The sequence below is a fragment of the Uranotaenia lowii genome, chromosome 3 (assembly GCF_029784155.1).
Source record: "Uranotaenia lowii strain MFRU-FL chromosome 3, ASM2978415v1, whole genome shotgun sequence".
Classification (NCBI taxonomy): Eukaryota; Metazoa; Arthropoda; class Insecta; order Diptera; family Culicidae; genus Uranotaenia; species Uranotaenia lowii.
Genome location: NC_073693.1, coordinates 150,942,699 through 150,961,100, shown reverse-complemented (window position 1 = coordinate 150,961,100; position 18,402 = coordinate 150,942,699). Strand labels below are relative to the sequence as shown.

Below are 18,402 nucleotides of genomic sequence, written 5' to 3'. Positions count from 1 at the left end.
ATAAAAAGTTGTTGTTTTGATCAATTTATATGTTTATTTCAATGTAGCACTTCAATTGCCAGAACCTGTAATAATGGAAACGTTCATCTAGAATCATTCGAGCAGTATTGGAGCACCATTTAAGGTGTAAAGCCAACTTCGGGCGTATGTACATTATGCGTATATCCTTGAAGCGTATGTACATTAGGGTGGCAATGGTTTTCGGCCTACAAAAAATCACCAAAGGCGGTTCCTGTAATTCTAGAATAGCAATCTGGAGAAAGCGGAGGGTAGCTACCTTTTACAGAGCATCTTCCATAGTCACTACTGCACACCTTGCACATATGACATTTAATGAATAATTTATCAATAAGTATGATTTTCAAGCTAAAGATATAAATCATTCAATAGGGTTTAAGTAATGTATAAAGGAATTTTCCTTAGTAAAACAGGTGTAACTTCTTAATAATTCTCTCTAACCAAATTAAAAGTGATTAATGAACATGATGATGCACGAAAACAAACCAAATCAATAAAGAAAAGTTAAGGTATCCGGTTGAAACAATGTGTCAGTGAACTAAGCGTGTAATAAATTTCGAATGAGTTTCGGCTCGCACTCCACGAGACAGTGCGCGAACAAGGTCAGATCGCAGAAGAGAAAACTGGTCAGTGAGTGTGACTATATGTGTGTGTGTGAATTGAGTTGGGTGGGTTTAGTGAACCGGAAATATACAGGCGAAGAATCAATCTCTACAGATAGGTGGTCAGAATCAACGGGGTCACCAACAGTTTCTAATAGGTAGGTAGGTACGGAAAGAAATGAAATATATGAAATAGGACATGTTTTATTCACAAGGGGACACAACGAGAAGTAGTAATACACTATAGAGAGGGGAGTTCCATTCATTCGGTTAGAAAAAGGAGCGAGGGGCTTCAATTTCAGCAAACGAATGATTTGATTTTTGATGCTTTTTTGTTTTGGATATTTTCTCCAATACCTGGACTGTCGGCATTGCATTCAGTTCGCCAACGGGTTTTGCATTTGAGGTGGGACTCTGGAGTGCGTTCTGTGTTTTTCTCGTGTAGTGTGCAGATTAAGTATTGTGTGCATTTATTTAAATTTCGAATTTCATTTGGGTGTTGGATAATTTTATGAGCATTACCGAAATAGTTTATAAAACACCGATATCGTAAATTGAAACAATTATCAGATTGTAGATTTGTAGGGTGATTAGTATTGTAAAGTTGTGGAGTATTTTTTGAGGGAGCACGTCGTTCCAATATTATTATTCGGGGTTAAGTGGGGTTAGTTGGAAGAGAAAACAGATTTAGTTTTTAAATATCGGAAAAACGACTCTTGTATTTTTGTTTAGAAGAGAAACACAAATCTGGAATTTTTCACCTACCTCTGCGTCTGGCTGTTTGACGGCTTCGTCATAATCGAGACATTGATTCTCGAGATGTTCTTCTTCAGTTTGAGGCATTTGCTGAAGCTCCTCCTTCGATTTGAAGTCCAGCTTCTTGATGAAGGGGGGCACCAGTAGACCTAAGATGACCTTTAGAGGAATACATTAGTCAGACTTTGTCCTATTTTGTAATGTTTCGTCAACTCATACAAAATTAAAATTTTACCTTAAGATTTGTATTTTTCCGCGTCCGCAATCCACCCATCCATAAGTCAGCCAAAATAATCTGACTGCAAGGATGAGCGAGAATAGCTCGATGGTTTGCAGCTACAGCTAACGATAAGCAGCTTTGACTAGACCAAGACTGTAGTTCACAGGTGAGAAGACGCTGCGCTCGCTCGGCATCTTGCCTGTAACAAAAATCCAACAACTTAAGTCCCTTCAACTCGAACTCTTTTGCGTAGCTTCGAAGTTCCTCGTAGATCTCCGTGTCCAGGTCATCATCGGCCGCCTCATGGGCCATGGCTTTGTACAGCTTGCAGGCTACCAGGGACTTCGCCAGTGCTTCCTCTCCGTGGGTCCACATCAGCAACGCCATCTGCTGCCTTTTGGTCAACACCGCCCAAATCAGTAGTTCATTGAACGGAAACTCGAATAAGGCCATATCGGATGTCACCGGAAGTAACCCGGTGACCAAGCTCATCGAATTTATCCCCGCGCTTCGAGCAAACGTGGACGGCTTCCGGTGCGTGTTAACGTAGCTATTCATGACCTTGGCGTAGATTGGCCGAAATTTTCGTCTCGTGTAGTACGACCGATAGGCGCCGCCCATCAACTTATTTATCACTAACCCTATGTCGTGTAGCGTGTAAACATAACCCTTTGGTATGTGAGGCCGGACGTCCCGCAGGATGTACCCGAGAGTATTGGCCGGGCCGTGCTTGGTATTGTACAGCTCCTCCAGCCTCGGAATGGTAAGGAACTTTCGCATCGAAACTCCATTCTCTAGCAGCAGCTTAACAAAGTCGATTCGATCATGCTCCAGGGCCTGCATCATTGCCTCATCCAGAGCACCGTGGGGCCACTCCTGGCCGTATACGAAGATCTCCGATCGGGCAATATCCACCCGGTTCCAGGTCAGTGCCAAACTCAGCTGCTCCGGTGGACTCAAGTGCTGTGATTTAAAAAGTGCAGTCAATATCGTTTGGTCCAGCTCCTGAGATTTGGCTTCCGGTCGATCCTGGATTCGAAAAACGGTTATCTGTAGATGAAACAATACGGTTTAATTGTCAAAAGTTTCTTCTTGAACATTTTTATGTACCCCAGAATACCTTTAATTCATAAACTATTCTTCAAAAATTTTTGAAGAGCATATATTTTAATCATATTGATATTACGATCAAAGAAAATTTTAATCTAAAAAAACTGCATAATTTAATGTCATTTTTAAGCCATTGAGCAAATTTAAAAGTGAGCCAATGAGTAAATATGGACAAAAAAAACAAAAAAAAAAACGCGGGTTCAATTGAATAAGTAACTGACTGAATGACAAAGTTAATGTCTGATTGTCAATTTTTTAATGTAAAAAATTATGAGTGAATGAAAGAGAGCCTGAGTGAATAATTGAATAAGTAAGTTAGTGAGTGACTAAAACAGCGAGTTGAATAGTAAGTGAGAGAGCAAAAAAAAAAAATCAGTGAGAGAATGAGTGAGCGGAAAATAAAGTCAGTGATGTCAAAAATGACAAAAATGACAAAAATGACAAAAATGACAAAAATGACAAAAATGACAAAAATGACAAAAATGACAAAAATGACAAAAATGACAAAAATGACAAAAATGACAAAAATGACAAAAATGACAAAAATGACAAAAATGACAAAAATGACAAAAATGACAAAAATGACAAAAATGACAAAAATGACAAAAATGACAAAAATGACAAAAATGACAAAAATGACAAAAATGACAAAAATGACAAAAATGACAAAAATGACAAAAATGACAAAAATGACAAAAATGACAAAAATGACAAAAATGACAAAAATGACAAAAATGACAAAAATGACAAAAATGACAAAAATGACAAAAATGACAAAAATGACAAAAATGACAAAAATGACAAAAATGACAAAAATGACAAAAATGACAAAAATGACAAAAATGACAAAAACGACAAAAATGACAAAAATGACAAAAATGACAAAAATGACAAAAATGACAAAAATGACAAAAATGACAAAAATGACAAAAATGACAAAAATGACAAAAATGACAAAAATGACAAAAATGACAAAAATGACAAAAATGACAAAAATGACAAAAATGACAAAAATGACAAAATTGACAAAAATGACAAAAATGACAAAAATGACAAAAATGACAAAAATGACAAAAATGACAAAAATGACAAAAATGACAAAAATGACAAAAATGACAAAAATGACAAAAATGACAAAAATGACAAAAATGACAAAAATGACAAAAATGACAAAAATGACAAAATTGACAAAAATGACAAAAATGACAAAAATGACAAAAATGACAAAAATGACAAAAACGACAAAAATGACAAAAATGACAAAAATGACAAAAATGACAAAAATGACAAAAATGACAAAAATGACAAAAATGACAAAAATGACAAAATTGACAAAATTGACAAAATTGACAAAATTGACAAAATTGACAAAATTGACAAAATTGACAAAATTGACAAAATTGACAAAATTGACAAAATTGACAAAATTGACGAAATTGACACAATTGACAAAATTGACAAAATTGACAAAATTGACAAAATTGACAAAATTGACAAAATTGACAAAATTGACAAAATTGACAAAATTGACAAAATTGACAAAATTGACAAAATTGACAAAATTGACAAAATTGACAAAATTGACAAAATTGACAAAATTGACAAAATTGACAAAATTGACAAAATTGACAAAATTGACAAAATTGACAAAATTGACAAAATTGACAAAATTGACAAAATTGACAAAATTGACAAAATTGACAAAATTGACAAAATTGACAAAATTGACAAAATTGACAAAATTGACAAAATTGACAAAATTGACAAAATTGACAAAATTGACAAAATTGACAAAATTGGCAAAATTGACAAAATTGACAAAATTGACAAAATTGACAGTATTGACAAAATTGACAAAATGAGCAAAATTGACAAAATTGACAAAATTGACAAAATTGACAAAATTGACAAAATTGACAAAATTGACAAAATTGACAAAATTGACAAAATTGACAAAATTGACAAAATTGACAAAATTGACAAAATTGACAAAATTGACAAAATTGACAAAATTGACAAAATTGACAAAATTGACAAAATTGACAAAATTGACAAAATTGACAAAATTGACAAAATTGACAAAATTGACAAAATTGACAAAATTGACAAAATTGACAAAATTGACAAAATTGACAAAATTGACAAAATTGACAAAATTGACAAAATTGACAAAATTGACAAAATTGACAAAATTGACAAAATTGACAAAATTGACAAAATTGACAAAATTGACAAAATTGACAAAATTGACAAAATTGACAAAATTGACAAAATTGACAAAATTGACAAAATTGACAAAATTGACAAAATTGACAAAATTGACAAAATTGACAAAATTGACAAAATTGACCAAATTGACAAAATTGACAAAATTGACAAAATTGACAAAATTGACAAAATTGACAAAATTGACAAAATTGACAAAATTGACAAAATTGACAAAATTGACAAAATTGACAAAATTGACAAAATTGACAAAATTGACAAAATTGACAAAATTGACAAAATTGACAAAAATGACAAAATTGACAAAATTGACAAAATTGACAAAATTGACAAAATTGACAAAATTGACAAAATTGACAAAAATGATAAGATTGACAAAATTGACAAAATTGACAAAATGGACAAAATGGACAAAATGGACAAAATTGACAAAATTGACAAAATTGACAAAATTGACAAAATTGACAAAATTGACAAAATTGACAAAATTGACAAAATTGACAAAATTGACAAAATTGACAAAATTGACAAAATTGACAAAATTGACAAAATTGACAAAATTGACAAAATTGACAAAATTGACAAAATTGACAAAATTGACAAAATTGACAAAATTGACAAAATTGACAAAATTGACAAAATTGACAAAATTGACAAAATTGACAAAATTGACAAAATTGACAAAATTGACAAAATTGACAAAATTGACAAAATTGACAAAATTGACAAAATTGACAAAATTGACAAAATTGACAAAATTGACAAAATTGACCAAATTGACAAAATTGACAAAATTGACAAAATTGACAAAATTGACAAAATTGACAAAATCGACACAATTTCTAATGTTGAAAAAAGTCAAAAATTTGAAGAAAATAATTATAAATATTTAAAAACTATCAAGATTTCCTTAAATTGCAAAATTGACAAAATTTAAGAAATTAACAAAATTAACGATATTGTCAATTTTGATTAAATTGAAGTGGGATTAAACAGAAAAAAAAGAAAAATTGGAAGTTGCGACAAATATTTTCGTTTTTTATTCAGTTTTCGAGGGTGAATACAAAAAACTTTTATCGCTTTTTAATCTCCGAGTAATTTTCATTTGTTTGAAAATGGGTATAGGTTTAAAAATATTAGATTACCATTTTTGCAGCCATAGAAATCCTTCTGGAAAATTGAAAACTTTTGCAAAATTGGTGTCATTGCCCATACTCACCAAATTTTTATTCTTGGTACACTGCAGCAGCTCCTGGTAGAGTTGTTCCGCCTGTTCCGTTCCTACTTCGAACGTTTTCTGAATCGTCCCGATGAGATAGTCGTGCATCGATTCCAGCACAACTTGTTCCCCCGAATCGGTCGCGTATCTGCCCGGAGGAAGAGGCGAGGTTGTTTGCAAAGAAGAAAATCAAATATTAGTCAATCGTCATCCGCCGGGAGACGTCTGAATCGGGAAAGTTACTTATGTACAAAGGCGATCAGATCGGCCGCCCGACCGGAACCATCGCAAACCACTACCGGAACCGGTGGACTATCGGTGACGTATTCTAGCACTGCCCGGATGGTGTTTGTGCCACCCTCGATTACCAAGCAGACTACGGGTGTGCTCGAGTGCGTAACTAGAGTTGTTCGGATTTTTATTTGTATGGATTTTTTTTATTTCAATGGGAAGTTGAAAGGGGTAAGATTCAATCATGTTAGGGAGAAAAAGAAGAAAAAACAGAAAAATATAAAATTAAACATTTGCTTTAAAACGGAAAAAACATCCTATGAAGGAAACGATGAAAGCGAACTTAATACACAACAGTAATCGTAAAAAATAAAATGATCCACGAAGATTCTTGTTTCAGAGTGCTGCTACATAGGATGGGTTTTACAGTTCAAGATGCTGAAAGCTAGCTGGAAGGTAACTACATAGAATCGTTGCTAAGTTTGATAGAGCTACAGGTTTTGTTTCGCTGCTTCAACCACGAGTGTGTGGTACTGGGGAAGAACCACGAGTGTGTGGTACTGGGGAAGTTAACAATCATTCAAGCTATCCACACATACTCAATACTTAATCTCTGTTTATTGTTTTAAGAATTTCTCATAACAATTTTTTGCCAATAATAATCATTTTTCTAAATTTCAAATCTAGCATTAACCCTAAAAACAACAACCTAGAACAATAACAGGAGATGCACCATCAATGAATAAGAATTTTCTAACAATTCACAAAATACTGTTTTTAGACAATTATCAATAAAATTACTTCAATGTTGTTTTAAATTGATAGGATTTTGTAGATATTATATGAAGGTAGTTTTTACGGTCTTATGAACGAAAACTTATTATTCAAACATCGAATTGATTCACGATGGGAAACTCCTTTGTGTCTTTAAACTTTACTAATGATCAAAAACTAACAAGAAGTGTCATTATCTCATCAAGAATGATTGAACTCCTATGCCAAGGAAGTCTTCCTGGGCATGGGGCGAGGAAGCTGTGCAATAGACTGAGTCTTGGTTCAAATCTCATGCATGATATTTTTCAGAGTTTTTGTAACGTTTACTTGAGTAAATTTATTTTTCAGGTTTATAAGGGACAACTGAATATTTTGTACAGAAAAATCAACATTCTTTTTTGGTTCTGTGGATCGGAGGTCACTTTTTTGGTGCAGGAATTTAAAAAATTTAAAGGAAATTTTCCGCTAAACAACTTTAATGAACACCGTGACTTCTTATTAGGCAAAAAAGTTAATAGCTATTTAGCAGGATATGTCTTTTGGCATTGCAAAACATTAAATTCAATTGACATCACTGCTGGTGTTTCGCGAAGTATTACATGAAAACTTGTCATGATATACCTCGCTAGGCATCCTGCAGTGATGTCAATTCAATTTATTATTAATAAGTGCCAAACGACATGCCCCCATTCATCATCAATAACTTTTTTGTCTAATAAGATACGAAGTTATGATCCTGAACAAAGTTGTTCAGTGAGATTTTTCTTAAAAAATTTATAAATTAGCACAAGTACTATGAGAGGGCTCCGTTTCACAGAAGAAATAAAAATGATGTTGATTTTGCAGTACAAAATATTCAAATTTCCCAGTAAAACATACAAGTTCTAATTTACTCTTGTAAACGTTACTTTAAATCCTGCAAAAAATCATGGAAGAGTTTTAAACCAAGACGAAGCTTTTTAGACCCCAGGGTTTGAGAAATTCAAAAAATGAGCTCAAATCGGCTTAGTCTACTGTGCAATCTAAATTTGGTAAATATAAGCCACAATAATGCGTGGTAAGACGTATAGAATAGTAAGTTTTAATCAGATTACCGGAATTCGCTGCGCGATGGCCAAGAATAAATTTGATGATATTCAAGGTCCTCAGAGCGTAGAAGTTCTAGAAATCAGCCAACAAGTGTCTGAACTAGCATACTATTTTCACAGGTGCAGCACTCTATTCGTCACCGATAACATAACGAATGGGCAAGTGTATCTGAAAGAGCACGGTCCTTTTTTTAAACTCAAAATTAAGTTGTTTTGGCATAAAACAGCCCTCAACTTTGAGTTCAACTGGACAACCGCAAAAACTAAGTTCTAACTGGCATACTAAGTTCGACAGCCAAACTGCAATTTGAACTTTCTTCATGCCTTTATTCGTAGCTACTCAAAATGCAGTTCGGCTGCCGAACTCGCTAAGTGCTTTCAGTTTAACATACACAAAGAGGGTTCAATTTCAAGTTCATTAGATCGATCTAAGTTTTGCTCCTTTGCCGAAGGAAAAATGGGATTAGTTTTAGTTCGCAGTTCGAACTCCGTTTTGAACCATCGCAAGGAGGAAAAATGGAACTCATCTTTAATTATACAAGCGAACTATGATTTGACCACGGTTGAAACAGCACTTCAGTGGCAGCCCTCAACTTTGAGTTTGACTGGGCAATCGCAAAACTAAGTTTTGACAAGCAAACTCAAAACTAAGTTCGACAACCTAATTCCAATCTGAACTTTTTTTATGCCTTTGATCGTAGCTACCCGAACTGCGGCTCGGCAAAAATGGCACGAATGGGATTAGTTTTTGAGTTCGCAGTTTGAATTCCGTTACGAACCATCGCAAGCAGGAAAAAGAGAACTTAACTTTAAGTTCATAGAATCGAACTATATTTTGAACCTCGGTCGAACTTAATTTTGAGTTCAAAAAAAGAGCGTGAGTGCCACCAGAAGCGGCTCCTTCCTTTCCTCATAGCTCACGATGCATGGTCTGAAGCTCTTCTCGTTGGATTTGCATCCTGCCACTTCTCCATGAAGATGATAGGGTTGTTTAAGGCAATCGGAGTCGATTTTGTACCGAAAGTGCTAAACTACCCAAAAACTTTGGAGCTACCCCTTATTTTGGGCTATTCAACGACCCTCTTCAACGACCCTAAATTATGAAAAATGTCGAAGAAATAAAAAGGACATGAGTTGATCAACTGAAAACGGTCGATTCTGAAGATTCTTATGACTGGGGTTGTGGTCGTGGTTCGAGCATTCGTTTATACATGGAATAAATGGAAATGGAATACAGCCGACCAAACAAGTAAACAACTCGCTTGAATACAAACAAGTGACGTCGTTGCTATCTTCGAACATAGTGCAAGGCAATAAACTTTGCGCGCTTAAGACAATGCTGCATACACCGAGGCTCACTAGATGGATAGCAATGACGTCATTATTGGGAATATACCACCTTGTGTTATTGTACACCGTTAACAAACAACGTCCTACGCCCACCAACAACAACAACATCATATTCAGAATCAAAACAACTCAAACCCGATTTTGCCAGGGCAGCAAAATCAGGTTCAGCTGGCTTTTTTTAGTTTTGTTACCAAGAAAAGTATGCCGTACCGATAACAATGTCTGGTAATATACTTTTAAGTTAAAAGCATTTTATGTTGCTTAATTAATTCATAATTTTCCAGAAAACGTTCTTGGTTTGTATTTCTTCTCGAAGGAAGAAAAATAATTGAGAATCCGGAAGAAGCGGATGGCGATCTGGTGTGCCATTCAAAACCTACTAAAACGGGAGTTCCGTATCACTCGCCGGAAGTTTTCCACATGACGAATCTGGCTGATCTGCACATCAATTGTAGCCGTAGATACTATCCATTGGATAGCCAATTCAGTAACGATTGCAGCCTGGGTTTCCTTTCGGGTGCATCGTTCATGTCAGACCCAAAAATAAAAATCCCTGCCGCATGACATGCCCCATATTAGGTTTCAAAAATGACGTTGATTCTCATGTTTAGGAAAACCTTGTCTAGCTTAAAATAGCCGGGAACCAGTTTCATCTGATTTTGAGGCATAACAACTTTGTTTTGGGTTGTAGTGGCCCAGAGTGCAAGTCATTTTTCGACCGTTAGCAGATACTACACTAACACAAATCAGCGCCATCTGAACGGCAGGTTTGTTAACTAGAAACTTCACAAGTTCTACTTTCTCACAATGACCACGAAGCCGTTGCTTAACATCTTTTGGTCAACGCAGAATTTCTTACATTGGACCTGCTTCTTACAATTGCCTTCCAGAAGTTGTCAAAAATGCTAACAACCGCAACATTTTCAAATCGAAAGTGATACGTCACCTCAAAGAACTTCAGTCGTAAACCTTATCATCATGCCAGTATTTTTTAATTTTTTATTTTTTGTTACACATATATTTTAACTAATTTTTTTTTCTAAAGTAACGTTAACATTTTTTTTGTAAATATTTTTTCCTAGTTAGTATATTAGCTTTTTCAATTAATTTTTAATTTGTTTCTTTTGTATTAATTATTTGTAAAAAATGGATCTCTTCAAAGGAATACTCTTTCCACTGAGATTCATTCTTAGTTTAGTTTAGTTTACTTGTCTAGCTTCATTCCCTCGCATTAAGTAAAAAAAACATTTTTGTTAAAGTTCTCAGCATGAATAAATTTTGCTCGCGTTTTTGTTTTTTTTTTGTTTGCTGCCAGACATGCTGAGAACAGAAAGCGTCCATTACCAGGGGGCTCATATGAGCTTTTAGGTGTGGGGGAGTGTGGTGGGCCGCTTTATATGTGTTTTACCTATTTTATTAGAAAAAAAAAAAATGACAAATCTTTGTGAAAAGTGTGCTATCACCAAATATAGTTATAAAACCAATATCCTTCTTCGAAAAACAAGGCGACACCTTCAAGCACGCTATCATGTGGAGAAAGTTCCAACTATCATGTATAAACATCGACTATCTGAACCACTTCTGGTGGATTTCTGACTTTCAGGTGATGCTGTTGCGGCTGATGGTGGTGATACTATCAGTGAATTTAGTAGGAACTTTCGTCAGTAGGTGGTGCTGACATGCGTGTGTTTGATGAGATGCATGGAAAAGACTAACAGTGAGGTATATTTGTTTTACCTCCTATATTTGCTATCACCTTCGACGACAAATTTGTGAAGTGTGTTGTTTTTTGTTCTTCTGTAGTCTGTTCAAAATGCGCTGGGCTTCATGACAACTCTCGAGCAGAGCTTGTAGAAATAGGCATTTGGTAGGGATGTGCAACAGCTATAAAGTTATGGTTGCCAAAGCACGCTTTTCTAATGCTGTGGTGTCTACTAATTTTTCCAACAACACGCTCATCAACTCCTTGAAAGAATCTCCAAAATCTGAAGTTCATGAGAGTATTCTTCAAAAAGTTCGAAATGAGTTACGAGCTCTTCCGATAAACGTCTGTACCACTCTTAATCTCAATCCAAGGATTGGGTCATCTGCGAGGTCCATTTACTGCAATTTTATCTGTGCATCTTAAGCGTCACTGGGAAAAACACTGGTATTTGTCCGTATCAGTTGGGTTTATCTAAGATGATATATATTCAACTGCACTCTGAAATTCCTATAACTGCTACTCAACTTCTCCTAGAATTAGCTTCTTATGATGCATCTGCTCGTTAGCAACTCTCCACAAAAAACCGAACGCTAAACTTACGTTGTACGCGCCAGCACTAAATTTAACTTCGGAAGTCTGGACTTCCAACTTCCGAAAGACTTCCGATAAAAAAAGTGAAGTACCAGATTGTCACAAATCTGTGTTTTGTTGCCAGTTCACCAGCGACGTTTCTAAATTTTTTATCAAAATTCACAATACCAGAATGCAGACGGTTTGCTCACCAAGACGAATGAACATGACCACGTCATAGTCGCATGAAGACAGTGCTGGAGGGAACACTGAAAACCGGACGGATGAAGAACTTACTTTGGCACTCGTGAAAGATAAAATTGCTGCCAAACAAGCCATCATTTGTCATCTTTGCGGTAATGCTGGCCACAAAAAGCGTTACTGTGAAAAATGGCGAAAGGTCAAGGAAGAAAACTCTCCAAGGCAACCAAACACAAGTTCGAGGTAGGTTGCTAGGCATCAAGCGAAGGTGAGATTTGCTTACTCTGACGAGCAGTTTGTTTTCGGTACGTGGGAAGACTCCAAAGTATGCTGGATTGTGGATTCAGGAGCCAGTTCCCACATGTGTGCTGATCGGAAGAATTTTATATCCCTGGACAAACCACAATCGAATACCCCGAGATTTGTGACAGTTGCGGGTGGGAAGAAGGCTCAAGTTCAAGGAATTGGAAGTTGCCGGATTTCATGCTATGGCAAAGATGTGACACCGAAGACAATCGTGTTGAACAATGTCCTTTATATCCCGGATTTGGACTTTAACCTTGTGTCAGTCGGAAAGCTGGTTGAAAAAGGTAAAAAATAGGATTGCTGCGGCAGCTATATGGAAGAAAGGCCTCTTTCATTTAAGTGTGGCCGAGTCTGCGAATTTGGTGCAAGCTGACTGTCGTGAAAAGGATTGCATTCATGACTGGTACCGAAAACTGGGACATCGAGATTTGCAAGCCGTCCAAGAGATCGAGTCGAAAAAGTTGGCAACTGGAATCAAGATTCGGAAGTGCAAAGCGGAGATATCGTGCGAAGCGTGTCTACAAGGGAAATTTGCACGTCTACCGTTTTCCAAGGATTCTCAACGAAAATCGACAGCAGTGTTGGATTTGGTTCACAGCGATCTCTGTGGGCCGATGCGAACAGTTACTCCGGGTGGTCGTCTTTATTTCCTAACACTTATAGACGACTACAGCCGGTATACGACGGTCTACTTATTGCGAAGACAATCGGACACATCAGAAGTGATCGACGATTTTGTGAAGCGGATGAAGACCCAGTTTGGCCGGCCGCCAAAGATATTAAGGTCAGACCAAAGTGGAGAGTACCAGGGTGCAGAATTGGTGAAGTATCTGAAGAGTGAAGGTGTTCGACAACAATTTATTGCGAGCTACTCCCCACAGCAGAACGGGGTAGCAGAAAGCAAAAATCGATCGTTAATGGAGATGGCCCGCTGCATGTTACTGGAAGTAAAAATGGATCACCGCTATTGAGGCGAAGCAGTCAACACGGCGTGTTTTTTGCAAAACATGACAGTTCCAAAACACCGTTTGAAATTTGACATGGTGTCAAGCCGGACATGATGCGTGTCTTTGGATCTCGAGCTTACGTTTTCGTTCCTGATGCCAAGAGGTCAAAATTGGAAGCCAAGTCGGTCAAACTCACATTTGTTGGATACTCTCTTCACCACAAGGCATGGCGATTCTTGGATGAAAGGACGAAAAAGGTTACCATCAGTCGGGATGCACGTTTTTTACAAGCTGATCCAGAAGATAACGTGAACTCGAAGGACGAAAGCAGTTGTGATGAAGGTCTGTTTTACTTACCAACGACTGTTAAACAGACTCAAGCTCCCACGCTGGAACAGGAAGAGCAGCACAAAGTTATTTGGCCGGATTCCTACGGAGAAAATCTTAGTGACGATTTCGAGAGTTACTCTGATACTAGCTTGTACGAGGATCCTATTTCCGACATCGAGTTGCAAACGTTGCAGAAAGAGTGTTCGATTGAGGAGGAGCCAGAAAAATGTCCATCCGAAGCTGAACCTTTGAGGCGTTCGCAGCGATCGACGAAGGGCATTCCACCCGACCGTTACGGTTGTTGCAAGCTGGTACAACAGATATCGGATGAGCAACGCACATACCAAGAAGCAGTGGCAAGTTCAGACGTCAAATTGTGGAGGAAGGCCATGCAGGAAGAGCTGGAGTCGATGGAAGAACCCAATGTTTGGGAGTTAACTAAGCTGCCAGCCGGAAAGAAAACTATCGGGTGCCGCTGGATTTTCAAAAAGAAAGTGGACGAAAATGGAGTTGTTATTCGGCACAAGGTGCGCCTAGTCGCCCAAGGTTTTTCACAGAAGTATGGTGTCGACTACGATGAGGTGTTTGCGCCGGTGGTCAAGCAAGTCATTTTCCGAACACTTCTCTCTGTGGCCCATCAAAAGAAAATATTAATCAAGCATGCTGACATCAAGACAGCATAATTGAATGACGACTTGGAAGAAACGGTGCACATGCGTTTGCCTCCGGGATTATCGGCGGATCCGGGACTAGTATGTCGTTTGCGGAAAGGTTTATACGGTCTTAAACAAGTTCGAATCAAAAGCTCGACGGTGTGCTGAAGACTATGGGATTCAAGCCGTCAACCAACGATTGCTGCTTATATGTGAAGCATTTCAAGAATAAGATTGCTTACATTGCTCTTTATGTCTATGATTTTGTGATAGCCTGTGAATGCGAAGAGGACTACAAATCTATCATCGAAGGATTGGACCATCATTTCAACGCTCGGGGACATCAAATTTTTTCCTGGGCATCGCGGCGAAACCCACATTTCGCTGTGTCAGAAGAGCTACATTAAGAAACTTGGTCAACACTACGCTCGTCAACTCAAAGAAGAAGAAGTCATCAGTCCAAATTATCTATTACGGATACGATGGTTGCGGACATGATGACCAAGCCGCTACAACGGGTGAAACTTGCAAGGTTCCGTGAAGCTGCCAAGATTTCTCAGTCGAGGAGAACTATTGTAAGCAAAGAAGACGACGACTCATCATAGCAGTCTGTAAACTTAGCTGTTAAATAAAATCTCACTTTCCATTCTTGTTGTCTACAAGTCAGACGTATTTTAATTTAAATCCGGTCTACGACACACCTCACAATAGAGGAGGTGTATTAATTGCAGTCAATAACAACATCGACGTAGTTTCGGTCGCAATTTCCCAGATGTGATCATTTTTAACAAGTTGTGGGGCAGATCAGGAATCAGGAACCTTCCAGACAATTGCACCGACAGAAGACTTATAATCTGCCTTGGTGAAACTCTGTAGCAGGCATCCGAAAAGTACTGCCGAACGACAGTATTCTTGCGAACGTCGCACATCCACTTCGGTGAAAGCTTTCCGAATATTTCTTCCCCGACAGTTTTAAAAGGCGCATTCGTGCGATGTACAACGACGCCTTGGTTTACCTCATGCGAAAGTTTGCTCGTGGATATAATAGCCTTTGAAGCTCCGTGACAGTTTTGGGGAAATCTTCGTGACAGTTTTCAATGCGTTAAACTTCGCATGACAGTACTGCTAATAACGTCCGACTGTAGCCGAGATTCGCATTGGATCATCATCGGCTCACGCTCGGGTCGATTTAATTTAGAATTAACGAACTTCTGCTTGAAGCTCAAGCTAGCTACTGCGGCTGGCTATCCTTACGTTATTAGTTGGTCGACACGCATTGATGCGTGTTGTTTTCCAGCCTGATATTGGATGTCGTTTATGAATTCAAGTTCAAGATTTTAGATTTCAAATTGAAATATGCGATTTCAGATTTCAGATAAAAATTCGGATTTCAGATTCATACTTCAGATCAAGATTTTAGATTCCAATTTGGATTTCAGATTCAAGTTTAGGATTTAAATTTCAGATTCAGCTTTGCAGACTCAGATTTCAGATTTAAATTTAGGGATCAAATATGAGATTCAGATTTCAGATTCAGATTTAAGACTCAGATTTTAGAAACGGATTTCAGATTCAGATTTCAGATTTTAGAATCAGAAACAAATTCAGATTTTAAATTTAGATTTAAGATTGAAATTTTAGATTCAGATTTCAGATTCAAATTATAGATTCAAATTTCAGATTCAGATTTCAGATTCAGATTCCAGATTCAGATTTCAGATACAGATTTCAGATTAAGATTTCAGAATAGGATTTCAGATTCAGATTTCAGATTCTGTTTTCAAATTCTGATTTCAGATTCAGATTTCAGATTCTGATTTCAGATTCTGATTTCAGATTCAGATTTCAAATTCAGATTTCAGATTCAGATTTCAGATTCAGATTTCAGATTCAGATTTCAGATTCAGATTTCAGATTTCAGATTCAGATTCCAGATTCAGATTTCAGATACAGATTTCAGATTAAGATTTCAGATGAGGATTTCAGATTCAGATTTCAGATTCTGTTTTCAGATTCTGATTTCAGATTCAGTTTTCAGATTCAGATTTAAGATTCAGATTTCAGATTCAGATTTCAGATTCAGATTTCAGATTCAGATTCAGATTTCAGATTCAGATTTCAGATTAAAGTTTCAGTTTCGAATTTCAGATTCACATTTCAGATTTCAGATTCAGATTTCAGATTCAGATTTCAGATTCAGATTTCAGATTCAGATTTCAGATTCAGATTTCAGATTCAGATTTCAGAATCAGATTTCAGATTCAGATTTCAGATTCAGATTTCAGATTCAGATTTTAGAATCAGATTTCAGAGTCAGATTTCAGATTCAGATTTTAGATTCAGATTTCGTATTTAGATGTAAGATTCGAATTTCAGATTCAGATTTCATGTTCCAATTTCAGATTCGGATCTCAGATTCAGATTCAAATTTCAAATTCTGATTTCAGATTCAGATTTCAGTTTCAAATTGGAGATTTATATTTCAGATTCAAATTTAAGATTGAGATTTCAGATTCTTATTCAAATTTAATATTGAGATTCCAGGTTCTAATTTTGAGATCAGGTTTCAGATTAAGATTTCAGAGAAGGGTTTTATATTCAGATTCGCATTAAAATTCTTCATTCAGATTTCTAGTTGAAGGTATCAGGCTTAGATTTATGTTTCAGGTTCAAATTTCAGATTGAGATTCAATACAAGAACTCACTTCGAGATTTTCACCCCAAAATGATTATTTCTACGATTATTTAATTTATGTTTCATGGTTCCCATCACTTGCCTTTTATATTCGTTTTTAACAATTCGTTTTCTCAATTTTTTTCATTTTTTCTTATATTCAAACAAATTCTAGAGAATCGACACAAAAAATGTGTTCTATCCCAACCCACTTCTCCCGTGAGTGAAATATTTCTAAGGCTATGATTCTGAATAAAAAATAAAAATAAAATAATAAAAAAGTATTAAATTGTACGATTGAATTCATGTCTTTTTAAGGTTTTTTTTTATCGAAGGTAATTACTATAACAATTTTCGCATAACCTTCACCGAAACCACACATCGCGTTACGCCTCGGTCGTATGCTGCTGCTCGGTTGGAATAGATTGCTCGTTCGGTCTATTCGAATCGAGCAGCAGCATCAGCAGCATACGACCGGGCATGGAAACGGTATGGGCATGACAGTCGCCCGCGACAGTCCTGCGCAAAACTGTCACGCCCTACAGCCGACAGTTAGGATGAAATTATTTGCGAAACAGGAGGCATGAAAGAATGAAAATCGAACTGTCGGTTCGGTTCGCTACAGCTTAAAGCACAACACTTTCGGCAGCGCAAGCTTTAGCCGATTGTTCAGATACAATCTTCGTTCCCGAACGTGTGCGACGTAGCCGAAGCGTTTTTATTCGTCGCCGACGGTACAGCAGCGAACCGAGTGGAAAGGCAAACCGAGACAGTTTGTTCGGCGAAGAAAAAGCTGTCATCGCAATGCAGTACTTTTGGGAAGCCTGCTCTGTAGTTCGAAGAAGTCGTAACGTTGTTCGTAAAGTCCGCAAACAATATTTTCTAGACAAGACTAACCAAAGCAAATTATTCATCTCTAGATAAAGAGACATAATACTCGGCAATGCAAAACGCTGCCTTTGATCAGAATTTTGAACATCGAACGCAACGTGAAACAAGTCTACTTCTTTCTGGAAATATATCAATAGGCGCCGACTCGGAAACTCTATTTCTTCATCTGTAACGTTTCAAGAACGGACATCAGAAAGCGTTAAGGATTCTGCTGATTTGTTTTCCGAATTTTATAGTAGCGTATTCAGCTCACACTCTCCAGACGGCATTAATGGTTACTTTGGAACACTGCCAAACCGTGACATAAGACTCCCGCAGCCCGTGTTTTCAAACCATATTCCTTTAATGATTGGTGGAGAACTGTAAGATGACGTTAGAGTATTCAAGATTTGCGATGACACGGCTGTAAAAATTAACAAAGAATATGATTCAAAGGTTTACCATTCCAGAAAGTAATTTTTTTCTAGTAGGTTGAAGTTTTCTCTTTTCGAAACCTGAACTGCACGACATATTAACTATGGTTGTACTAGA

At 36.8% G+C, this 18,402-nt stretch overlaps 1 protein-coding gene across 19 annotated transcripts in view; it reads right to left on the bottom strand.

Annotated features, from left to right (window-relative positions):
- Nucleotides 1–18,402, bottom strand: part of LOC129755058 (transient receptor potential cation channel trpm) — a 423,280-nt gene that overhangs the window by 67,630 nt on the left and 337,248 nt on the right. For 13 of the 19 annotated variants that reach the window (XR_008739153.1, XR_008739150.1, XR_008739152.1 and 10 more), the window contains 5 exons: nucleotides 6,395–6,551; nucleotides 6,152–6,299; nucleotides 1,612–2,646; nucleotides 1,386–1,535; nucleotides 978–1,046 (listed from right to left, as the gene is read on the bottom strand). Coding sequence is in view for 14 of the 19 variants with exons in the window: in XM_055751377.1 (XP_055607352.1) it covers nucleotides 978–1,046; nucleotides 1,386–1,535; nucleotides 1,612–2,646; nucleotides 6,152–6,299; nucleotides 6,395–6,551 (1,559 nt within the window). In the remaining 5 variants the exon portion in view is untranslated. The remainder of the gene's footprint in view (nucleotides 1–977; nucleotides 1,047–1,385; nucleotides 1,536–1,611; nucleotides 2,647–6,151; nucleotides 6,300–6,394; nucleotides 6,552–18,402) is intronic. The other 6 variants (XM_055751370.1, XM_055751372.1, XM_055751375.1 and 3 more) reach the window with 1 other exon arrangement.